This window comes from Haemorhous mexicanus, chromosome Z (assembly GCF_027477595.1).
Source record: "Haemorhous mexicanus isolate bHaeMex1 chromosome Z, bHaeMex1.pri, whole genome shotgun sequence".
Taxonomy (NCBI): Eukaryota; Metazoa; Chordata; class Aves; order Passeriformes; family Fringillidae; genus Haemorhous; species Haemorhous mexicanus.
Window position 1 is genome coordinate 72,267,656 of NC_082381.1, and position 27,000 is coordinate 72,294,655.

At 40.7% G+C, this 27,000-nt stretch overlaps 1 protein-coding gene across 1 annotated transcript; it reads right to left on the reverse strand.

Moving 5' to 3' along the window:
* Window positions 1–370: 370 nt before the first annotated feature.
* Window positions 371–25,256, reverse strand: DDX4 (DEAD-box helicase 4). The gene is made up of 18 exons (XM_059873835.1): window positions 25,197–25,256; window positions 24,696–24,759; window positions 24,351–24,425; window positions 22,715–22,786; window positions 22,433–22,519; window positions 22,136–22,213; window positions 16,815–16,895; window positions 16,353–16,433; window positions 14,654–14,796; window positions 13,420–13,572; window positions 11,984–12,138; window positions 9,403–9,532; window positions 8,244–8,410; window positions 5,051–5,196; window positions 4,077–4,176; window positions 2,704–2,974; window positions 2,470–2,550; window positions 371–687 (listed from the first exon to the last, which is right to left on the reverse strand). Exons 1-18 carry the CDS (start codon window positions 25,254–25,256, stop codon window positions 607–609), a joined length of 2,025 nt encoding a protein of 674 aa, XP_059729818.1. The 3' UTR covers window positions 371–606.
* Window positions 25,257–27,000: the final 1,744 nt, after the last annotated feature.

Below are 27,000 nucleotides of genomic sequence, written 5' to 3' on the forward strand. Positions count from 1 at the left end.
CTTTTCTTTGAGCACCCAACGATATGCATCTTTGTAGAATATTGCATTAATCAGAAAAAAAATCAACGAAAAAGCAACTTTACAGAAATCTAGAACTGTTAGTGACTGCTTAACTCCTACAGCTTCTACAAGCCTGGGAAAACTCCTGGATATAAGGCACCAAGCTTGTTCTAAAGCAAACTTTTCCACAAGAGACAGCAGAGTGTATTTATTTTAGACAAAGCTAAAAACATTCTACTAGATGCAACACAGGGCTCCATCCTTTCTCTGTAAAAACATGTATTTTCACTAAGTTGTGGGTGTAACCACTGACCTTTAGTTCCAGTTTGTGAAACCGCAATGACATAGAGCTGATACAGAGGCAACAATCAAGTGCACATCTCAAACTTTTATTAAAGAGCTGTTTAACAGATCCTTAAATCATTGTAACACAAGACTCAAACTTTTTAACTGACATGCTCCAAAAAAAAAAAAAAAAAAGGAACAAAGTTAATGTGAACCCTCACATAAAGCTCCTTCCCAAACTGCGTCTTCACAAGATGAGATTCCCATGCAACACTTCACTTACAGCAAAACATAGTACAAACTAGTTTGGTATAAAGCAATTTAATCCCATGACTCAATTTCTCTTGCAGAACAGTCCATCTTTACTTCTCCTGCATTCACGATGCCTCTGCCTCTGTAATTCTAGGAAACACAACAGGTCCTAGTTTAGAATTATTAACACTTTCAATCATTTAATGGTAAGTCACCACAAAACAATTTTAGCTTTCTGCATGCACCTATCTCAATGTAATCTGAACACTCAGGAAGTTTTCATCATTAATCTCCTATACACAAGGACTTCTTTTACCCTGGTGTGAAATTGATACAGTTTAGCCAACCTCAGATTTTATCACATGTGGGAATAACACTTCCCACAGTTCACATCTCAACTTCTTTTCTTACCCAACACAAATCAGTTCATACAATTGTGGGAAAACAACTTCCTTTTCCACTACATACTACAGAATGACTGTCTGCATTACCTTCCCAGTAAAATCCTTTTCCTCAGTAATCTCTTAAGACTGCCTCAAAATAATCACATAAGATCCTCCAACAGATTCCTCTTTCAAACTCATCACTTGATTATCAAATGGACTTATCATGAAAAATGGGGTTGATTACAAATGAAGAGTTTCTGTCAGACTGACATGAAAAGGTCTCATAATAATTAGAACCTCACATTCTTCAACTCAAGGAGGAGGTACACTGTGTATGTATCACTTAGTATGTGATACTAAGGGCAGTATTCCCAATGCAAGCAGACAGATTTCACACTATTCTGTTCTGGACAAAGTCACAGTCAAATTTGGTTACTCAGAGGTTGTGAAGGCCATGGACTAGAAATGATGGATTTCATTAAATGCTAGGAGACACTACAAAAAGGCTGGAAACACGTATTTAGAAGCAATCTAAATCTCTAGAGAGATCCACCTCTTAAAGCAATCTAGTAAAAAAGCAAAAATAATGTGTCCTTGTACTAAAATATACAAGAAATATCCACAGAGTCAAGAATTACTCTGCAAGGAAAGGTTTGTGCAAATATACACAACAGTTGTAATGTGAGACTGTGAGTTTGAGAAGGAAGCAATGTTAGTGTAACTAACATCGCATGAAGTCCCTTGCCCCCAGAAAAATGGTTCAGATCTAGCAAGGGGACTAGCCAGCCAGGTGAAAACACTCAAACCACCCAAAGCTTTCAATAACTACAGTATGGGAAAAGATAATTAATGAAAGGAAGGTCAGAACTTGAAGTGAAGCTTCAGACATTGTGTAAGCACTGAGAGCAGTTATTTCTACTATGGTGTCAGAGGAAGTACATTTGTAACATTTGGAAGCAACTGATCTATGATAAAAGTTCTTATGGAATCAAGATAAAAGAAAGGCTTTCAAATAGGAGTAAGCACAGAATCTGAAATTACCAACAGCAAGAAACTAGAAGGCTTCTCCTCACCACAGACATTAAGAATCTTGACACAGACCAGATTGGGCATTTACCTAACTATAATTAGCTGAAGCTTTCACTCAACTGAGTTGCTTGACTAAGGTGATTCATAAAACAGTTACTGCTTGTTATGCATAATAATATGCACTCCCACCGTACACATGCAGCACAGAAATTTCTGAACTACAGCTTTTGTTCATGTCTGCATGAATGTTTTCTTCCACAGGAATCCTGACTTTATAGATCGAGACTACAGCAGCTAGTAAGAGGCCACACTCTAAGAACCTAAGCCAAGCAATCTGTCTGAAATTAGTTTCAGTAATATTCAATTATTTAAAGATGCACAACTAAGAAAAGGGACATAATTAGAGTCAGAACAGTTTCAGTGGCATTACTCTGGATATATACCACTAAAGACAAGTTTTAAACTGTCTCAGACAAAGTTCTAATAGCCAGGACTTTCAGTTAATTTCCAGACCTACCTTTTGGGTATTAACTGGGAGTCGTCCTCCTTCAGTCTCAAAAGCAACTTCTGTCAACCAAACAGGAACTTCCTGCTGAGCCTATGCAATTAGGAAAACCAATTGAGACTTTGACTGCTTTACCAATTCAGATTAAGGGTTCCATAACAGTACCAAAAATGTCACAGTTGTTCAGTACATTCAAGTGAAATCTTAAAGAACAGAAAAAGATCAGCACTAAGATCTGAAACTTACATCTGAAAGCACTTTAATTAGAGGTTGTGCAAGATGACCATCTGAATTGTTATCAAAGAAGCCAACTGCTTTCCCTGTATTTCCACAACGACCAGTTCGTCCAATTCGGTGCACATACTCTTCAATGGTGGAAGGAAGATCAAAATTAATGACATGCTGAACATTTTCAATGTCCAGACCTCTTGCTGCCACTGAGGTTGCCACAAGAACTGGACATTTTCCAGAACGAAAATCCCGAAGTGCTATTTCTCTCTCTCTCTGCTCTCTATCTCTAGAAAGAAAGCAAGGGTGAGAATGAATATCTCTAAAATTCACAGTATTATTTAACATATAATTTAAATGCCATGTTTCGTGGAAAGAAGCTCTTGGGCAGGGGAAGGGGGGTGAACAATGGACGGAAAACGAAAAAAGACCCAAACAACTCATACACTGCCCAGTTTATGTTTTCTGAATTTTTAACTGAAGAGCAGCGAGACAGAGCAACTGCTTAAACTTAAGTCTCTAGAGAAACTGAGGTTTTTTTAAAAGAACTGGAGATAATTATGCATCAAACTCACAACCTTTCTAAAAAAAAAAAATCCACTTGCTTAATTTATTACAATTTCCTACAGCTTTGCAGCAGGGAGCCAGAATAGCAAAGACAAAGTCTCCACAGACCCCTGCACAGGCCATTTTTCAGATATGAAAAAAAAACCTGTGGTCAGTCAACAGTACAGAATTGGTCTTCTTTTATCATAATGACAAGAAAACTAGATTTGCTCTGGTTTTTCCATGCTTGAAGAATATTTACAAATTATCCAGTATTGAACTACAGTGGGTCAGAAAAATCATTCACGGTCTTTACTGCCCAAGTAAGAAAACAAATTAGAAAGCTAACCAGTGCTCTTTAGGATCTTAACATGGGATATTTAGTGAAGCCTGGTATGACCACTACTCCAGGGAATAACTATCCTGACTTCAACTCATAAAAGTAAAATGGATCAGAAACCAGTAAAATTCATGACAGTTTAACAGCTTCCACTGAACCAGTTATTCTACAAATACCTCAATTCACACTGTAGTAATTTTACAGACACGTATTAGGAAACTCCTCCCACACAAGGGGGTTGTGGGTTAGCAATCCAGGCTCACCAGGAATGGAAGGCCAGATCTTCTCAAAAGCTATATGGCTTTCACACACCTACAAATCCAACAGCCACAGGATATACAGAAACATCCTGCATCTGCTAAGACCATTTTAGCCCTTCTTCAACCTTGATATTCTGAGGTCTGTCAGAACACACGGCAAGCTGAACTACACAGATATAGCCAAATGTAAGTTCTCAACAAAAGTTCTTAAAAAACACAGGTGACTTTCACTTTAAAATACTTACCCATGGATACTAGTGGCTGGTATGTTTTCTTGACAAAGAAAGCATGCAATGAAGTCTGCTTTTTTCTTTGTGTCCACAAAGACCAGGGTTCGTTCATTACCTATGTTGAACAAAAGTTTAAAGCCATTGTAGTTTGAAACATGATGCAATTTTCACTATTTAGAATAGTCTTACCTATACTGACACCTAATATTTATCTATAGTAACACCTAATACAGGCACACATTTTGAATAAAGTCTTTAAAGTATGACTGTAATTTCTTGCCTTATCTGAGCTAATGAAATTTAATCCATCAATTTCTGTATCAATACAGAAACTGAGTGAAGAAACATACATTGTTTTTCTCCTCAATAAAAAGAGAAAACAAACATTGTTCCCTGCGACATGCAAGCATTTTCTTTCTACAGCCTGTGGCTCAAAGCAGTACATTATTCTGAGCACTGAACAGCAAGATTCCACAGACCATTTTTGATTCCAAACTCACATTCAGTCTTCAACATTAAAATTTAAGACATACAGAACAGTAAGTAAATATTGGAAAAATATGGAAAAATCCTAGACATTAATAAAACACAGGCCCAAACATTCACACAATAATTTTAACACCCCTGTAATCATGAGATAATACCCCAGATGCTGAAGTATTGTAACTGACCACATAAAGTAGAAAGCCATCTGGGAAGGTTTTCTGATAGTACTTAATAGATGTGAATCACTGACAAATACTGGGCATTGGACTAGATTCAATGACATTTACAAGTCCCTTCCAACCCAAACTAGCCTATGATTCTGTGAAATACCCCTACACAAATATCCCTAAAAACAAGTGGCTCCCCAAGTTCTGCTTCAAGCTTCATCAACAGTCTTGTAAAGCACACAACATACAACAAAATCATATAGCCATGATCTTTCAAAAACAAGGTTAAAGCCAAGCAAGTTTGACTTCTCAGGTGAACAACTGGCATTAAGTTACCTATGCTGTGCAGAATTTCTATCAGTTTATCCCTCTTGAAATACTGGGAAACTTGAAGAATATTTTGCTGAACATCACTGCATGCTCCACCCGCATGTCCAACAACAACAAATAAAAAATCAGTTTTCAAAAATTCACAAGCTAACCTGAAAGAGACAAAATTGAGCAAAATGAAAAATATTATGTAATTATTCTTGCTTTAAAAGCATGTATTTTCATTTATGTTTAAGTAACACAAAAAATATTTTTATCCTCCATTTTGCAAGGAACAATACAAGTAGTCTTACATACATTTTAAAAAAGCCGGAAGAGTCTGCATAGTTTGGTCCAGCACACAAACCACATCTTGGGCTGTGTGAAGTATGACCAGCAGGTCAAGGGATTCTACGTCTGCCTTTGTAAGACCTCAGCTGGAGTACTGCACCCAGCTGTGGCATCTTCAGCAGAAGACAGGCATATCAAAAAAGATTCAGAGAGGCCACAATGATGATCAGAGGACTGTACTCCTTCTCCTCTGAAGACAAGCTGAGAGAGTTGAGGAGTGGAGATTATTAAGGCTGGAATGACCTTACTGCAGCCTTCCAGTACCTAAAGGGGATTTACAAAAAAGACTGAAACACTTTACACAGGCTGATAGGATAGGACAAGTACAGGCTGGACAGAGAATGGATCCCAGCTGGACCTGGAGGGAAGGGCTTGAGAGTGCTGGTGGATATGGGGCAGGACATGACCCAGCAAGATGCACCTGCAGCCCAGAAAGCCAACTGTGCCGTGGGCTGCATCCAAAGCAACGTGGCCAGCAGGGCCAGGGAGGCAATTCTGCCCCTCTCCTCTGGTATTGTGAGACCTCACCTGTGTTCAGCTCTGGGGTCTCCAGTGTAAGAAAGATGTGGACCTGTTGGAATGAGTTCATGAAAGCCACTAACCTGATAACACACCTGGAGCACCTCTTGCTTATGAAACAGACTGCAAGAGGTAGGGTTGCTCAGTCTGGGGAAGAGAAGGCCTCAGGAAGACCCTGGAGCAGCCTTCTAGGATAAGCAGCTAAACGGTACTTAGTTGCTAGCTGGGACTAAACCACAGCCTTTTACTGGAAGATATCAAGCCTCAAATGCTAAATTAAAGTTTTCCAGTCAGCTAGAAAAATGCATGGTTCTCTCAAATCACATGCATAGAAAGAGCTTCAACTATCAGATCAAAGGTCTATGTAATGGCAGAAACAAGTTCAGATATAAACCCAAACGTAATGTTAAAACTAAACCTGATTATATTCACTTAACAGAAACACAGGACAATCTGAATGCAAGAGGTCCAAAGAAAGCGTCCCTGTGTCCAACATCACCAAAATAGTATACTGTTTAAAGTTCTCCTGGTAGCACAGTATGGGGAAATCATTAGCTTTCCTGACTTCAGCACCAGAAAACCATTAAATCCAGGAATGAACTGACTCCAGAAAACAAGGGTTTTCACTTGAACTTATTTCAGTTTCAAAAGGTTACAAGAATGACGGGGCAAAAGAAAACTGCCTCAAAGCTGCACCAGGAGAGGCTTAGACCAGATATCAAGAAAAAAAAAAATCTTCACTGAAAGAGTTTTCAAGCACTGGACCAGGCTGGCCTGGAAAGCAGTGGCATCACCACCCCAGAAGGTACTTAAAAGATGTGCATATCTGGCACTTGGGGCACTGGTTTAGTGGTTCACTTGCTGGTGCGGGGTTAACGGTTAAGTCTTAATCAGCTTACGGATCTTTTCCAACCTAAATGCTCCTAGGACTCTAATGTTATTATGCACTTCCAAACCATGATCCAAGCACTTATGTTTCTGAAGTCTTCCACCAGCACTTGTAAATCCTGCAGGACTGACAGTAGAAAGGTAGGTCTGTTGGGGCTTTTTCATTTAACAGGAGCAGACAGTAAATATCTTCAACAAGAAGTTCAAGGAATGTCTTTTCAGTTGCTGGTAATTACAGAACTCATGATTCATCCCCCAGTACACAAAAATACACACCAAAAGCGTGAGCAAAACCCAATGATAAAAACAGACCTAGAGATAAAGGGACCCAGATTGCTCTTTCCAACCCAAAACCTGAGTGAATCAGAGCACTCTGTATCTCACAGGGAGATACACACACCCGGGTCTCTTCCCAGGATACACTCTTGCAGAAACAGGTAAACACAAACTATACTTGTATATAATATCATCTGAATGCTTGATTACCAGCTGAGCAAACAAGGTCATTTTTATCTCACTACAAGATTATTCTTCCACACAAAGAACCCTACGAAAAAAGTCTGGACAAGGAACCAAAGCCACAACAGGTGAGTCCTGCTTTAAGAAAGGTGATAGATTTCCACATTAGTGGTCAGTACTACCTGACTGAACAGGAAAAAGCAGCCCATTACCCTCTTTCATTCAGGACGGGAAACTACTGAGAAGTATTTTCTCCCTGCCTCAAAAAAGATCTTTCAGACTTTCTGAGACCAAAGGAAATTGTCAGGATTTGACTCACTGAATTACCAACACCCTAACAGTATCCCTACCACAGAATTCCTCAAAACTATTTGCACTGCTTCAACTGAAGTTTAGAGACTCATCTGATTTAACAGTGAATATTTAGATGTTGATGTCTCAAAAAGCAGAAGAAATACTAAAAAGTTTCCATCTGCTGGGAATTAGTTGTTTTGCTCTGTTACTCAGCAACCATACTTACCATCTGTTGAAGACTGTTCCCTTAAGTGAGAGGAACTTGAAAGGTAATGAGTAGTAAATAGAAGATGAATCATAAACCCATTTGTAGAAGCCTTCAAGCTACTGAAAATAAATACCAATTATCTATACAAGAATTGAGTACTATGAACGCTGGTTAGTCGAAGATGGTGATATCAGCAACATCACTGGTTTTGAGCTTGCACAGATGTGGTGGGGGAGGAATAAGACCAACAAGGGGAACATGAGGACTTCTGCAGAAGTGAAATTTAAAAGCCTTCAGACAACTTTTTAAATTGCTTAGGAATCCCCACCTAAATTAAACAGTTAATGTTTTAGAGTACCTGCTTAAATTAAGCAATAAATATTGATGTCACAGCTTTCAGTGTTTTCAAGCTTCTAAAAATTAGGAGTGTTCTTAACTCTTCAAATATTTAGTCCTATACAAGTACATTTTCAGATTTATTTCTATTTTTATTCTACTCACCTCTGAACTTCTTCAGGGAAAGTGGCACTAAACATCAGTGTTTGGCGTTTGTCTTTTTGTGGCATGTCTGGGAAAGATACCAACTTCTTCATATCTGCACCAAAACCCATATCAAGCATGCGGTCTGCTTCATCTAGCACCAAATATTTCACATTATGCAAACCAATCTGCAAGTATTTCAGTCAAAGAAAAATACTATTAGTTCATTGCCAAAATCCACCTTTCACTCATTGCTTTCAAGTTAATAAAAAGTGAAAGTATTACGATTTGTTTACATCTCAACCTCTACTGAGTCTTTTAATCTGCACAAATTCACACACCATAGTGCTTCAGAACTTGGTTCAGCAATGTAAACAGAGCTTAGAGACCAACTATAATTCAGCCCATCTATTTTGGAGTTATACCTTGAGTTTCAGAAAGGTTCTCTCATAACCCTCAAACATTCTCAAAAACCTTTTTTATTTTTCTGAAAAATAATTATGTCAGCAAGCATTATTAAGACTATTACAACTTCACTGCTGCTGAACAAGACTATCACTTTTAACTAAAATCCTTACAACTGCAGAAAACTCATCTCCAGTTTACTACCAAGTATTTTTCCAAACTTTGCTTGTTCAGTGAATATCATGGAGTCACCACACTAACATGTAAAAATTTTAATATGAATTTATAATGACTGAGGAAAATAAAAATTCAAATATAGTACTATATAACCTGGAGTTTTTTGTATTTTGGATCAGTGTGAAATTATAGTGCAAGACAGATAAAAAGCCACTGCAGCAAAACAAACAGAATATCAAGTGAAGATCTACTACAGAATATGCCACAAGAACTACATGAAAGTGTTCCAGGTATTTAAGCTATAAAATTTTATCGCCATGACCACTGCAGCCACTTTGATTTAGACTGGTATCATCTAGCTGTCTCTGTACGGAACTGAAGAGATCTAGACTCAGGCTACTCCTTCAAAAACTTCATGGAATTTAGACAGTCTAAGATAAACATCACTTGTACTTCAGTGCCTTGGTACAAAGGCAGCATACCGATAGAGCCACTGAAAACCAATCTCTTCTTCTATTAATTTTAAAGAACAAAAAATAGTATTTTGTCTTTTAGTTAAGGGTATTTAGGGAATTCAGATGAAGTGTTAAGATGTTACCTTTCCTCTTCCAATGATGTCTAGAAGCCTGCCTGGAGTGGCACACAGTATATTACAGCCTTGTTTTACCTGACGAATCGAATAGTCTGTTTGTGTACCTCCATAGATCACAACAGGCCTTATACAAGTTCTATTATGAAGAAAAAGGTTTGGATTAACTACGTAAATATGCAAACGGTATTGTTTCAATAAAGTTCATATAAAATAATCGGATCTACCACAAATCAGTTTAAGAGTGGTTTAACTCCTTCGGCGTACAGCTCAGTCCAAAAACAGCGCTCAAAACCAGAAACCCCCTCAGAGCAAGCTTACAGTTCCCCACACAACACATAACAGAGGCTGCCCAAGTGGCCTGCTAGGAACAAACACTTGATTTTGCCTGCATTCTCCCCTCTTCAACTGAGACCTATTAACAGTAACAGCATCCTCAGAAAAAGCAGAGCCACCTTTACATATGCCTCTAGAGCTTCAGAAAGAAGCTTGGCAGACCTTAAAAGGGGCAAAACAATAAATACATACATGGCATCCTTGTAAAGCAGCTAATCATATTGGCCATACAGTGTGTGACTCAAGGATTAGACAGCAAAACCACCCAAAAACTATACTACTTTGTGCTCCTCCCACCATGCTTTTTGGTTAGAGCAAGTAGCTACATCAGATACTCTTCTGTAGAAAACCACTTCCTTAAGCAAGATCTACCTTATGCACCTCTGAATCATGTTTACAATCTCATCTTTAAAACCTTCTGCTAAGATCTTTATATGCACACAATGAGTATTTTCACACACAAATTCAAATGGTCTTTTACCCAAGACACTAATTCAGTTCCATATGCAACAATGGTGATCAGTTAAAACTGGTAAATTTTTATCAGTTAAACAAAACTTTTCTGAAAGCTTTTGTCAAGAACAGACATTCCCCCTGGAATTCCACAATTTCAGTATTTATCCATGATTAGTATAGAAACATATTTCATATTCCTATTTGCAAATTAAATCAAAGAGCCTAAGATCATAAATCTCAACTAATCAATATGCAAGCTCTTCTTTAGACACTACAAATTCACATCCTGATACTGTTTAACTCATTTTTACTACAAGTCAGCTGTAAGAGAAACTTTCTAGATTCAAATGTTATTTTGTGATTAAATCATCTGTATCTAGTTTAAAACAGCATAAGGAACAGAATCAGCTACAAAGTTACATAAAGTTTGAGATTAAGAAGCTGTTCTTAAGAACCTCTTTAGTAAGTAGATATGCAAACATGATCATTCTTCCTGAAGGCAGACAGCCTCCAAGTGTAAGTTTGCTTGAATAAAAGCAAGTATGATTTATTCCCACCAGACTCTGCAGCGATGATGTTCTGCATTTCACCTCCAAACAGTAACAAACTTTTATTTAATATAGATTTAGTTCTCTTCTGTACACTGGTAAAACCTATTATCTAGTAAAAAGATTAACGACAAATCTAGTACTAATGTACTCTCACACAACATTCAAGGACTTAGTGAGAAGTTCAGATCCCCTGGTCTGTTTTGAAAGCTCAAAGAGCTTCTGGGAGTGTGATATGTCTAAGACCAGAAACACCAGAAAGCAGGAGTAATTAGAAACATTACTGGAAATTAACTAAAACCCATAACACTCACCTCCATTTTGCCAAGATCAAAGTAAAGCACATATAATTACACAAAACAAGCTAGCAAGTCTCTTCATATTGAATACATCCAGTGCAGGTAGCTCAGTGTGCAGCAGCAGTGCAAGCTACAGACTGACCTCTGGGCAGCAAGAAATCGCTGGCGGCTACGCAAAAGACCATGACCTGGTGCTGACACTTTACTTAACACAGGGCACATAGACCTGCATCACTAGCCTGGTCACCGGATGCTCAGACTCTGCAGGAGCAAATAACTTAGTAAAAAGACCTCAAAATATTAGGTATATATAAACTGTGAGCACATAAAAAAGCCCAGTGATTCCACTGTTCAGGGGGTCCCCTTCAGGAGACACTCTGAGCTGTTACACATTGCTGCAAAACAATGAAATTACTTGAAGTAAAGAGAGCTCTGACATTCTGCTATGGGAAACCTAGGATCGCGTCAGTGAGGAAACCTCATCTGACTCTTGGAGCGGTGTGTGTAGTAAATTAAGACAGGCAGCAAGCAGCTCACTAGAGCCACCTGCTGCAAAGGAACTTTGGTCCCAACAGTTGAAGTTCCTGTTGGAGTGACTGTCGGACTGGCTCCTAGACAGTAAGACAGAAAAACTTTCTTAGCAGGTCTTTTAAGAAACTTCACTTTTCTCATCAGTGATAAGCTGAATACCTATCTCCTCTTCAAGGTGGAGTAAGCCTTCCATTCACCCACCCCAGTATCAGAAAGATTAGGCACTTAAATCCCTAGTCATATAGTAAGAAACCCACTAAGCAGTAGTATAATCTGAACTCAAGTGTTATAATCTAAACTCAAAAGTGTTTGTAATTTGATGGGCACAAAAAAAAAATTTCAAGTATTTTTGAAACAAATAAAGCACTGCTGATTCAAGAAAAGTAATCATCAATACCAGGCAACAGTGCAAAAGCTTACCCATACACAAATTTTCTTGCTTCTAGGAAGATCTGATTTATCAGTTCTCTAGTTGGGGCAGTAATAATGCATTCCGGTTCTTGCTGCTCTTTAAAGCTACTGGCAGTTACACCATCCCTCATCATTTGGGCCACAACTGGTACAAGAAATGCTGCCTGAGGGAAAAAACCATAGTGGTATTTGGGCTGTTTAATCTTAAAAGCTTTTATCAGTCCCATTAAAATCTGTGTATCAATCTTAAAGCTTGAATAATAGTACACACAATGATCAAGAACATCAAACTGCAGAAGGATTGACCTGAATACACAGGAGAACATTTAACCTTGTTAACCAGTATGAAAGTGTATCTCTGGATTTTAACAGTCTAGTAACACAGGAAGACAATCATGCAGTGCCTAACTTTCCATACAGTTCCATACACTGATTACATACCCTGATAAATAAGTAGCCCAAGACCAAAACCTACTAGAATTGCAGATCCGTTTGAAACACAACTACACCACACCGGCACATTTCCACATAAGACTAGATACCCACAAACCTGCATCTGTACAGCAGTCCCAAAAGCATTCAGAATATTTAGACCACAGACTTTGGATGATTCCCCTTCTGCAAACAGAAGAGGTCTTTCAAAAGAACTAGTGAGCTACCTTAAAGCAAAACTAGGATTCCACACTAAACTAAACAGCAAAAGCTACAATCACAGCCAAATATCCACATCTATCCAGTCGTTAGGTTTGGGTACATTAGTTCAAAAAGTTGAGACAATTTTCAGCTTAGTATCAACTCTCAGTTGTGTTCCATGATTAAAAGCAAATCACCTAAAACCAAGTCAGGTGCACAACAGATTTCACCAAACCAAGTATGACAAACCTGCACACCACAGTTACACTCTGGTGCTAAGTTTAAAAAAAAACCAAAACACACACAAAACTCATACACACACAACAGAAAAATATTGAAACAAACAAAAACACACAAAAAAACCCAAAAACAAAACAAAAAAGACAGAAAACCAAAGCAACAAATAACCACCAAAAATAACTGTCAACAAACAAACAAAACCAAACAAACACCCAAACAAAAAAAAAAAAGGCCACTAAATAAGACAAAACTCCACACAACACAGAAGTCCTTACTTTCAACTGCTAAGTCCTGTCATCAGCAGTTTCTAGGACTACCTGCCTATACTTCTGAATCCACAGCTGTATCTCTGAAGGCTGGCCTGCTGTACCAAGATACTAGTTTACTAAAATAAAGGATAAAGCCCAAAACGTGACAACCCTATCATCATTCATATCGGTACCTGATACCTGCCATTGCTGTGCAAGTGAAATTACTGGCCAAAAAGCATGTGATGTGGAAGAGTGAGGCATCCCACTGAAAGCTCATGATCAAATACTTTCAGTAGAATAAATACCACACAAAATGCTCACAGTTTTTCCTGATCCTGTCTGGGCACATGCCATTAAATCCCGTCCTGCCAGTATAATAGGAATGCTGTACTTCTGCACTGGAGTAGGTTTAGAGTATCCGGCTTTAGCAATGTTCACAGTTAAAGTATGACACATGTTAGTGTCTGCAAAACTCTGTAAGAGAAAAAATTATTAACAGTTATTACACAATCACAGAACGTGAAAAGTTTAAAACCCAAAATGATTACTGTATGATAGAGACATCCAAATACTTAAGAGTGTTAACTTTAGAGGTAGTCTTACCAGTCATTTACACAGCCAGGGCTCCTAAAGGTAAAAGCCCCAAAGGTCTCTAAAATCTGCTCATGCCATTCAAGGAACATTGTCTGCAGGACAGTGAATGCTATGATTGCTTTTAGCTGATCTTACTAGCTTTGAGAAAGAATTGCTCCAAAGTTGTATACATGGTATACTTACCAAGCAAGTAAACTCACATAGCATGCTATGAAAAAAACCTGAAACTCTGTAGTTTCATTTCATGTAGGAGCTACATATAGTCTCTGCGCTAAATCCAGTCAAGGGTAGCTAAAACAACATTCCTAGCCAGTACCAAAAAGCAATACAGGTGACAAAAATCAGTGAGAACACCTTTCACAAGATGAATGGGGAGAACACCTCTGCATCTTCTCTTTCAACACAGATACTACTATCCCGTCTCCACTTCTCTCCTCATTCTTTTCCCTAAAAAGAGCCCTTTTCTTTTTACACTGGCCACCCATTATAGATAAAAAACTAAGTTATATGTTAAACAATGAACTGCAACCACAGAGAACAAGGCTACAAATTACTTTAAAACACCCCTCTGTCTAAACACATACTACCCCAACAGATGTTAATTTACTTTTTTGAAGACCCCCCAGTAATGGACTTCAATAAGGTAATTATACCAGTCTGCCCAGAAACTGCTGCCAAAGACCTCTTTCTTTCAATATCTAAACTGGTATTCTTCCATAATTTAAAGACTATTCTTCCTATATATCCAATATTACTTTCTCTGGACCACTTATGTAGTCTGTTAGTTACTGTGAATTCAAATTTTTATCTTTCAAATGGGGAGCACCTCCTTCCAACATCACACTATCTGCAAGATTTGGTATTTTTTATTAGAATTTTCAGTAGCTGCAAATATTGAATCCACTACACATCCTTGTAAATCATGCTTCACATAAACTGTGAGAATAACCAGTTCACTAACCATTAATGCTGCTGGAGGGTCCAGTCCTGACACTTCAACAACATTTTCATCATACTTGTCAAAATTCATTCCCGTCTGGTAACGTGCAAAGATGGCTTGCTCATCATCAGGTGGAGGAGGGGGCACATAAGTCACCTTTGGACCTTAAGAACACAACCATTTAAGTTCACAAAAAATATAAGGAAAAGTTAAAACTATTTTACGTATGAACCTACTGAAGTTAAGTTGAGTGAGATGTCATCTGGATTTTCCTCCATTTATCAGGAAGACATCAAAATTCCACACATTCATTCTATCAGAACCTAATTTTATACTATTAGACCTAAAATTTACCTCCATATGAAGTCAGACTTGTAAAGCATTCACGTCTCACATTCACTCAAGGACCCCACTTTCAAGAGGTACTCACAAAAATTAAATAAGGCTCTTCTTCATCATCCAGACAGACACATACTCTTAAAACTCAAGGAAGGACATGCTTCCCACACAACAAATTACTCTTTCTGAGGAACTCTCTTTCCACATGAAATTCTGTACAGATAGATGCAACTGTTGCATACCAGTACCCAGAAAAGTTTTTAACACACTAACACTGTACGCTATAGTCATGAAAAAGGAATTACTATTCTGTGTTAAGGATGCAGTTACGTCCACTACAACCACTAGCATACTGCCTCTATAAAGGCTTCAATTCCTAAAAATCATTATTTGAACTAAAAATCTGAAAATACTTAGTTGAACGGAATCAAATAAAGGCAAATCAATTGTTCTTCAAATATTAAGTATCACTTCTAAACACTGCTAATCACTGGATCACAGAATGGTTTGAGTTAGAAGGAACCTAGAAGATCATCCATTTCCAACCCCCATGCCACAGGATGGACATCTTCCACTAGCCCACACTGCTCAAAGCTCAACTGAACACGGCCTTGAACACTTCTATGGATGAGGCATCCATAGAAGCTCTCTGCTCAACCTGTTCCAATGCTTTACTGCAACTCACCCTCTGAGTAAAGAGCCATTGAGCCATCTTTTCTGCAGGGATTTTTTTTACAACTATCACACAAAATGTTCTTATATAAACCATTAGACTGGTTTAATCCCACTCCTAATTATGGTACTTCCATGAATAATGTATTACTATGCTCTAGGCAGGACAACATACGTAGCCAGGTACATTAGCATCAGTGGCAGAAGAATACAGCAGGACTATGGGGGAAAAATCCCTAGCAAACAACAAAAAAACCTCCAAATTAAAACCAAGTTAAACCAGGAGTAAGTGGCCTGTCAGAGCTATACACCTTACTTGTCAGCACTGACAATAAAATATTTCCTCTTACAGAGGGTACAAGCACAAAAGTCAAGATCAACTCTTTCACAACTTAGCAAGCTCTTTAAGGTTTAATTTCACTTCTAGGGTTAGCACCTCTGCTTCACTGTGCATTAACTGAACCAGCCTCAGCACAACAAAGAAAGATTACATAACACTACTGCTTTGAAAAGCCAGTAACTAAACTTCAAATGAGCTACAAACACGTCTTTTTCAGGCATATAACCAAGATACCTAGCATTTGCAGATGGTTCTCAATAGGGAGAAAAATTAGTGACAGTATTTGCCAGAATTAAGAAGGAACTGCTTTGTCATTGATCACTAATAAGGAAATCTGTACAGCTCACCCCTGCCACCAAAAAGCCTCACCTGCACCATCTGTGAGTATTCCTTTTTCTCTAGAATCAGGAGTTCCAGTCTGAGGCATGTCCCTTTGCCTGCCTCTACCACCTGTAAGTAACAGATATGTAGCACATACAGAGTATAAAATTAGTGTAACAAGATACTAAAATTTAAGACAGTACTATTTATTCCAAAAAATCTGCAGAGCAACAGTCACAACAACTTCATTAACTCAAACCTGTACTGTATACAATATTGTATATTGTCCCAACTATACTGTATTATACCCAGTAATACTCATTTTTTAAAGAAACCACTCATATTTTCCACAACACAGCTGAAGAACAGAACTCGTAATAGGAGTTCTCAGTTCTCCATGGTAGTTCTCAGGGAGCAACAAAAATGCCAGGAACATCACCAACCATACACTGTACTCATACAAACCACTCAGCATGCAAAAAGAGACCAAACCATCAAGCTTACTGTCACCTTGTCCAAAGCCACCACGAAATCCTTTAAACCCTCTGGTTTGTGTACTAGCACCATCTACAGCATTGCGCTCTTGAAAACCTGCAATAATACAGCATAGCACAAGTAATTCACTTTGCCACTTCTGCATCAGCACATCAAGTGCCTTTTACCTGGATGAAGGAAAGAAATCACTTCAATGCTTTCACTCTTGACTATTCATTCTCATGGAACGAGAACAAACAGAAAGAATGGCCAGTGAATGCTGCCATCATACAAACCACAGAACAAACTTACACTCACCTTGTCCAAATCCTTTAAACCCTCTGCTTTGTGTAATGGCATCTTCTTCAACTCCTTCTTGAAAACCTGCAGTATAGCATAGCATACAATCAATGATATTTGCCTAATTCTGATGTGCAGGTCAAGCACCTTGTATCTGGTAATTGCTCTTCTCAGTCCTTATTTTATTAATATAAAAAGTACAATATAACTAAGTGATTCTCCTAAATATATGAAAAAATTAAGACAAGAGATACTTTTATGCCAGAAAGCATTCAGCTGTTCTATCATACTGTAATAATAAAGAGCATCGTCTTGCACAGAATACCATGAAATTCTCCTAGCACAGCATCTGTGGCTTCCTCTGCACCAATCCCTGGTGTACACCAGTATGTCAGTCAGTTTGGCTTTAATACATCAACAAATAAAAACTACATCTTAAAGGCTGACACTCAGGAGACAGTACCTTAAGTATCCATAAATACAACAGACATTAAATATTGCTTACAAGTTACTTCACAATTCCTGCTAGAGAGTCTACAACAAAACTGCTTGTCATCAATTCCCTGCATCAAAGTGCTGCTGTCTTGCTTAGTCAAACAAGTCCAGCATTCCTCTATCACAACAGGCTTCAGTCAAAAAGGTGGGAAAATGGTCTTAATTTTTTTGAAAGAATAGAAACTGTGGTGGTTTTGTAAAAAAAGCAGCTTGTTTTTTAACAGAAATGAATTGCTATCATGTATTAAGGATGCTGTTTATGTCTTCAATGAGTATTACCACAATGCCTCTGTAACACTTACTAAAAATCATTATTTGAACCAAATACAGTCAAATCAATTGTTCTTCAGATATTAAGGAGCACTTCTGAAAATGCATAGAAATGATAGAATGGTTTGGGTTGGAGGGGACCTTAAAGGTCACCTAGTCACAACCACCCTGCTATGGGCAGGGTTGCCATCCACTAGATCAGGCTGCAGGAAGTCCCAGTCAAGCTAACAATTAGCTACACTCCCACAGCTCACCAATGAGGAAAGCTGTACAGTTCACCCCCACTACTAAAAAGTCTCACCTGCACCATCTGCAAGAGTTCGCCTCTCTCTAAAGCTGAGAGTTCCAGACTGAGGCAAACCTCTTTGTCCATCTTTAGTACCTGTAACACACAGCGTAGTGCGTATAGAGTATAAAATTACAGAAATCACAGAATCAACTAGGTTGGAAAAGACAAAAGACCTTTGAGGTCATCAAGTTTAACCTATGACTGAACACAACCTCATTAACAAAGCCACAGCACTGAGTGCCACATCCAGGCTTTTCCTAAACACCTCCAGAAACAGTAACTCCACCACCTCCCTGGCAGCCCATTTCAACGCCTAATCACCCTTTCTGTGAAGAACTTCTTTGTGATGCCCAGCCTAAAGCTCCCCTGGTGCAACTCAAGACTATTTCCTCTTGTCTAGTGACTAGCTGCCTGGGAAAACAGGCTGATCCCCACCTGGCTAGAACCTCCTTTCAGGCAATTGTAGAGTGATAAGGTCTCCCCTAAGCCTCCTTTTCTCCACCCTAAAAACACCCAGCTCCCTCCACTGCTCCCTACAGGACCTGTGCTCCAGACCCTTCATCAGCCCTGGTGCCTTTCTCTGGACTTGCTCCAGCATCTCAAGGTCCTTCCTAAACTGAGGGGCCCAGAACTGGGACAGTAATCAAGGTGCAGCCTAACCAGTACCAAGTATGGGTGACAAACATAGTCCTGGCCCTCCTGGCCACACTTATTGCTGATCCTGACCAGGATGCCACTGGCCTTCTTGACCAGATTGGTTGATGTCTGCTCTCCCCCAGGTCTTTCTGCCTGTCTGCTGTCCAGCCACTTTGCCTCATCTTGTAGTGCTGCAGGGCACTGTTGTGACCAAAGGGCAGGACCCAGCACCTGTACTTGTGTAGCAGATTACTGGATTCAGCTCATCAATCCAGCCTGTTTGGGTCCCTCTGCAGAGCCTTCCTGCACTCCAGCAGATCAACACACACACCCAACCTAGTGTCATCTGCCAATTTCCTAATGGTAGGTTAATTCCCTCATTCTGATCATCAGTAAAGATATTAAACAGGATTGGGCCAAACACAGATCCCTAGGGGACACCAGAAGTGACTGCTCACCAACTGGATGCAGCACAATTCACAACTCTCTAGGCCCAGCTATCTAGACAGTTCCTAACCCAGCACATGGGACAAGTCATAAGCTGACAGCTTTTCCAGGTATATGCTATGGGAGATGGTGTCAAAGGCTTTGCTAAAGTCCAGGTAGACAACATGAACAGCATTCCCCTCATCCACCAGGTGGGTCACTTGGTCACAAAAGGAGATCACATTGGTCAGGCAGGACATGTCACTCCAAAATCCATGCTGGCTGGGTCTGATCCCATGGCCGTATTGTATGTGCCATGTGATCACTCTCAAGGATGATCTGTTCCGTAATCTTGCTGGGCACCAAGGGCATGCTGATAGGCCTGTAGTTGCCCAGATGCAACAAGAAGCTGTCCTCCATACACTGCAAGAAGCTCCTAGACTCTGTCTTTGCCACTATGTTGAGTTCCCAGCAGATTATTTGATAAGTTAAACTCTCCTACATGAACAAGGGCTTACAGATCTTCAAACATCCCCCAGCTGCTTACACAATAATTCATCCATCTCTTCATCCTGGTTAGGTGCTCTGTAAGACACTCACCACAATGTCAGCCTTGCTGGCCCTTCGCTGATCCTTGCCCACAGGCACACAACCTTATTATCATTAATCATACAGTTCTGCAGTGTTGAGACCCTCTCTAAAACACAAAGTGACCCCTCCATCTCTTCTCCCCTGCCAGTCCCTTCTGAAGAGCAAGCAGTCATCCACTGCAACACTCCAGTCATGTAAGTCATCTCACCACATTTCCATGACAGCTACTACATCACAGTTTTCCTCCTGTACATCAGCTTCCAGCTCCTCCTGTTACCCATGCATCTGTGTGCATGCACTTGGGCTGGTTTCCCTGGTGACTCTGGCTTATCACCCTTAGCCTCCTCTCCAGAAAGCCTGGTTTCATCTGCTTCCCCCTTCAAATCTATTTTAAAGCCCTCTCAATCAGCCCTGCCAACTCTGGCCTAGAATCCTTGTTAGACAGATGGAGCCTACCTGACTCAACCAGACCTACTGCTGTGAAAACTGCTCCATAATCAGAAAAATCAAAATTTGCTAATAGCACCAGCCCTTAAGTCAGTTACTGATAATGTGGGTTCTCCTGTTCCTTTCATCATTCATCTCTGCTACTGAAGGAAAAGAGCAGAACATCACCTGCACTCCTGTCCCATGAACCAGCTGAGCCAGAGCCTTGAAGTCCTCTTAAACTGCACTGGTGCCCTTCCTATCAACCTCACCACCGCAGTCTCGGACAACCAGGAGTGGGTAATAATCAGAGGAGTGAATTAGTTAAGGAAGTCTCCTGGTGATACCTTGTAGCTGGGCCCCAGGGAGGCAGGAAACTTCCCCTGTGGGGTGGGTCCAGTCAACAGACAGGGCCCTCAGTTCCCCTTAGAAAGGAGTTACCTATTACAACCACACTTCCTTTCTTCTTAAGACCTGAGGCTGTGATCCATCTGACAGACTAAGTACAACTGGAGGACCCTCCAGACAGTTTTCTTTAGTATCATCTGCCTGACCCTCTAGATCTAGGGTCTCATACCTATTCTGTAAGAGCACCTAGGAAAGCAGTGGGGGTTGGGAAGGACCTCTATATTCCCCCATCTACTAGGACTCCTCCTCCTACCTGGCAGCAAAAGGGGCAGAGCTCCTCTTACAGCTGGAAGGGTGTTACTCTCCCAGCCTACTTCTCTTTTGCTTCCTCTAATACTCCTTAGGCCCTTTCACCTCTTCTTTAAGCTCTGCCCTCAGACTCAATAAATCACTCACCTGCTTACACTATAGGCAGGTTTTTCTTGCACCATCCTCTGGTACTAACACCAGGCTCAGACACTCCCTACAGCCAGTGGCTGGGACACCTGCTTCCCTCTTGGGGGAGTTCTGTCTAGGTTAGAAAACCCTTGCTGGCAGCAGAAACAGCAATAGCTTTTGACCACTTGAAAATCAGTACTAGATCTAGTAAACAGGGGGTGGGGGGAACGACAACAAAAAAAAACACAGCTGAAACACCACACCAACCTAACACACAACCCATCACTAGGACACTGGCTGTGCCCCACCTGTGCTGACACATAAACTGACACACCACAGGTCCCAGTTGTGCCACACCCTCACTGCTCAGCCTTGCCCATTTCCCCACACCTGTTACTTATAATGCTACACCCTCTCTGAGGGGCCACACCCAGTTTGCCCACTCCTGGTCACTAGCGCTACTAGAACATTTAAAATCGCGTGCAAATGGCCCAAACACTGCCCCTCACTCCCCTGAATGGCTGGCATGGATGGGGGGGAAGCTGCTTGATCAGCTTTTCTAAATCACACATTAGTATAGTGAAATACTACAACTAATCCGAGCTATTTGCTCCAACAAATATGCACAGAAACAGTCACAACAACTTCTTCATTACCTCCAACCTATACTGTATTATACCCAGTAATACTCATTTTTTAAAGAAACCACTCATATTTTCCACAACACAGCTGAAGAACAGAACTCGTAATAGGAGTTCTCAGGGAGCAAAAAACCCCAGGAACATCACCAACCATATGCTACACCCATACAAACCACTTAGCATGCAAAAAAAGACCAAACCATCAAGCTTACTGTCACCTTGTCCAAAGCCACCACGAAATCCTTTAAACCCTCTGGTTTGTGCACTAGCACCATCTACAGCATTGTGCTCTTGAAAACCTGCAATAATACAGCATAGCACAAGTAACTCACTTTGCCACTTCTGCATCAGCACTTCAAGTGCCTTTTACCTCGATGAAGGAAAGAAGTCACTTCAATGCTTTCACTCCACTGCTCACTCTCAGGGAACGAGAACAACCAGAAAGAATGACCAGTGTATGCTGCCACCAAACAAACCAGTCAATGCAACAAACTTACCTTGCCCAAAGCCACCACGAAATCCTTTAAACCCTCTGTTTTGTGTAACAGAATCTTCTCCATTTCCCGCTTGAAAGCCTGCAGTACAACATAACACAAAGTAACACAGTTTCTCAATTTTGCATGTACAGATCAAATGTCATTTATCTGGCTGAAGAAGAGAGACCATTTTACTGATTTCACCCTTGTACTGGTAGTTCTCAGGGAGCAACAAAAATGCCAGGAACATCACCAACCATACACTGTACTCATACAAACCACTCAGCATGCAAAAAAAGACCAAACCATCAAGCTTACTGTCACCTTGTCCAAAGCCACCACGAAATCCTTTAAACCCTCTGGTTTGTGTACTAGCACCATCTACAGCATTGCGCTCTTGAAAACCTGCAATAATACAGCATAGCACAAGTAACTCACTTTGCCACTTCTGCATCAGCACATCAAGTGCCTTTTACCTGGATGAAGGAAAGAAATCACTTCAATGCTTTCACTCTTGACTATTCATTCTCATGGAACGAGAACAAACAGAAAGAATGGCCAGTGAATGCTGCCATCATACAAACCACGGAACAAACTTACACTCACCTTGTCCAAATCCTTTAAACCCTCTGCTTTGTGTAATGGCATCTTCTTCAATTCCTTCTTGAAAACCTGCAGTATAGCATAGCACACAGTCAATGATATTTGCCTAATTCTGATGTGCAGGTCAAGCTCTTTATATCTGGTAACTGTTCTTCTCAGTCCTTGTTAAATGATTTCACAAGAACTTCAATATACAACTGAGTGATTTGCCTAAACATAGAAAAAAAAGGAAGACAAGAAGTACTTTTTGCCAAGAAGTCTGACAGGAAACAGTACTGCTCTCCTGTACAAATTCAAAAAGTAAAATAAACATTGGGTCATTAAGTATTTCACTTTACATGTGTATATGCTAATCAAACTGCAAACTTCAACTCTTCAGTAAGCATGCAGATCAATTAAGACTTCTGGTTGAAGGGTAACTGACAGCATTTGTCCCTTCATGGTTTTCTTAACTGGTACAGTTAAGTACATTGCCCAGTACAGTGGCAATGCCAGTCGCTGACTGCTACGAAGTGAGGCATTGAAAACATGTCTTTCAAATCCACAGAGTTCTATTTTTTTATTACTCAGAGCTGCCTACTCAGTTGACAGTAAATATGTAGTGTATTTTTTATTTCTAATGCCCTTCCTTAGTGACTCTTCTGAGAAGGAAAGAAATAAGCACATGCATATGCATAAATGTAAGTCATATGCATAACCAAGGTAATCCTCAATTTAGACTCAAGTTTCAGGTGTTATCTAAGGTCCAAACAATCAGCTTAGATCATCATTTACTCCTTAGTCCTTAAGTTTCATCTGAATACCTGTTCTATCATACTGTAATGACAAAGAGCATTATCTGGTACAGGACACCATCAAGTTCTCCTAGCACAGCACCTGTGGCTTCTTCGCCACCAAAGCTTGGTGTGTATACCAGTATGTCAGTCAGTTTGGTTTTTCCACATCAGTTAGAGATATAAAAATTTTATCTTAAGGGCTCATATACAAATTACAGCATTCCAAGTATCCATAAACACAACAGATCTTAAATACCACTTACCAGTTACTTCATAATTGCTGCTGGAGAGCCTACAGCAAAACTGCCTGACATCAGTGCCCTGCACCAAATAAGCCTAACATTCACCCACCATAACAGGGTTCAACAAAAATGATGCAGAAATAGTAGAGAATTTTTTCCAAGAATCAACTGTGCTATGTTTGACTGGGATAGAGTCAATTTCCTCCACAGCAGCAGGCACGAGCAGTGCTGGATTTGCTGGCAACAGTATTGATAATAAAGGGATGTTTTTAGCTAGTGCTGAGCAGTGCTCACACTGAATTGGGGCCTTTTCTGCTCCTCACCCCACCACACCAGCAAGACGAGGTGAGCGAGCACAAGACTGGATGGGACAGAGACAGGAAAGCTGACCCCACCCCATGTGGCATCAGGCTTAGCATATAAATCCAGGGAAAGGAGAAGGAAGTGGAAGGCATTTGGAGTGATGGTGTATGACTTCCCAAGCCATGCTCATGCATGATGGAGCTCTACTTTCATGAAGCTGAACCTGCCTGCTGATTGAAAGTGGTGAATGGCAAAATTTAATGTATCATACACAACTAGCCACTTAGAAACACAACCACTACTGGAAGTTACCTCTGGCTGCAAAATTCCTTCCTCTACCAAAACTACTCACTGGCTGATGCTGTGAGTTCACAAATTCATCAGTACCTATAACAGAAAAAACAATTAAGTTAAAATTCAAAGCTATGTTTCACTCATTAGTAGTTATATGTTACTATATAACTGCAGTAAATAAGGAATCACTGACTGTCAAAAAGAAAACCTACTCATTATGTTCTCTATATAATTTGAGGCTGCTATTCCATGGGGGTCCCATGAATATATCACAATAATATTGTGCTTTCCTTTAATCCTGTACAACGCTGAAGGGACCAACTCTTAAAGACATCAGTAAAGTCAAAAGTGCCTTTCACATACCAAATGAGTCTACACTTGAATTAAAGACAGATGAGGTGTCATTTGGTCTCTCAAGCAAGCTAACCTGTAGAAAGAGAAAAGGCAAAACAACATGATGACTTTAGGCCTAACAAAGCATGTAAATACAAACACAGCTACTAAGTCATGCACTCGAAAGAGGTTGCCTTCTGCACCTTCTGAAAGATGCATTTCACACTAAATGGCATACTGGTTGCATCTGAAAGTTACCAAAAATCACATTATACACAGATGACATGTCAAGCTCACTTAAGTACAAAACACTCACTAGTATCTGAACAAAACAGCAGCAAGCAAACTGCTAGTGCAGAGAATAAATCTTTTCTTCGGTAACAGTGAACTCCTATGCCTGCCTACCATATTTCCAACCATCTCGAGAACAGGGAACGCAACTGCCCAGCAGCCACTCAGGCTGCAGGGACACGGGTTGGAGGAAAGAAAAGAAAAATACTCCATCGCCACAGCTGCCCCTCCCACTCATACCTTCTCAAGGGATGGGAGTAACGCATCATCCCCTATCTCCGCATTCCAGTCTTCTTCCATCACGCCGCACCCTGCCAGACCTGCTTTCAGGAGACAGAACGCATCAGCGCCCGCCTCCCGCCACGCTTCGGACCGTACCGCGAAAGAACAGAAAATGGCGACCCGCACCGAGGCTCGCCGACGCCTGCGGGCGGGAGTGAGCGCGCCGGTCCCGGGCGCTGAGCTGGTGGGGACGGAGGGAGCGAGGGTCCGTCGCGGAAAAGCACCCCGCTTCCCTGAGGGCAGCCCCTCTCCTACCTCCTTCCCACGGTGGCCAGCACTACGCGCCGAAAGAAGATGGCGACCGCCGCCGAGAGCCCTCAATGCGGCCACATGTGCCGCTGCCGCCACGTCACGTGTCGCGCTCGACGGCCAATGGGCGCGCGGCGCGGGCGGGCTCGGCGGGCGCGCCCCGGCCCCTCACGTGCGGCGGGAATGACGCCGCCGAGGCAGGGCGGGCCCGGAGACGCCGAGCCGCACCTGGTGCAGGGACCATTTCACTGCGCACAACTTTTCCGGGCATTAGCGTAGTGTTCAACATGTGCTTCTGCTGAAATATTAAAAAAAAAAAAATTAAAAAAGTTGTGTAAAACAGGAAAAACAAAACAAAAGATTAATTCCCCCAGATAACTCAAACCCTAGAATGACACCTCTTTTCCATTGCTTTATTGTTATATCAGACTTGTCAGAGATAAGAAAGGTAGCTGAATTCCTGGCTCAGGACGTGATGCTGGAGTGGAGGAGAACATGGACTACACTCCTGTCAGTTCAATTCATCCACTAAAATTGGTAGCAAGTAGTCTGGTGCTGCAGCTTGGGTTTCCAACCTATCAGTGCAGTGTCTGTCTTCTCTGTACCTCTTTTCATGCTGTGAGATGACACAGCAATGCTTATTCATGAAAACACTAAGGAATGTCCTATGTAATTTCATAAACATGGTAAAACACATTAAAACCTGCTCCACAACGTTCAGTAGATTTTCCTTGTCAGAAAAACAATTTGAAAAAAGGTGTGTCTGTTGAAGAACTTTAATGCCTTCTGTTGCAGAGAGAGGTGACACCAGATCTGTATTTCTGCAGTGAACATATTCATGTTTAGCAGGTGCTTTGAGCATCAAGACAAATTCCTGCAGCAGTCAGGAAGTTTTGGAAAGTGGTCTTTGAACTAATGCTTTTGTTATTTTCTCATTAGCCATCATCTCTTAAGCCCTACCCTTTGCAGCTGTTCATTTTTCAGAAGCATCAAGACAGGACTCAGGTTAGAGTGCAAGTGGGTAAGAGACATAACCCGCTTCTCTGCCTCACAATTAGGTTAAATCTGCGCCTCTAGGTTATATGTATGTGTGTATACAATGCTCATAGTGCTGGGAATTACCAGCTTTCCCTAAGTGTTCAGTCAGACATGTAATGTCCAGGGATGAACAGTCTGCAGTGGGAGCATCTCTGTGGGAAGTGTTCACAAGTTCCCAAAGCAGCATCTGAAACTAGCAGGGAGGCTCATGAGTGAAATTTCACCCACTGGGGTAACCATTTTACTTTTTGCCTAAACAAGGAAGCAGAGTAAGCTGCTTCATGAGCCAAAATGGCTTCTGTTTGCATCACACTGGAGCTCTGTTTAGGATGGACAGAAAGAAAAGAGCAGCGTGTTTGTTCTCCTGAGAAATTTATGGTTAGTGGCAGATGTGCTACTCTGACACATCTAAGCCAAACTGAAAACTTTCAAATTGTTCCGCCTACTTTCCAGGAACAGGAACCATTCCTTCAGC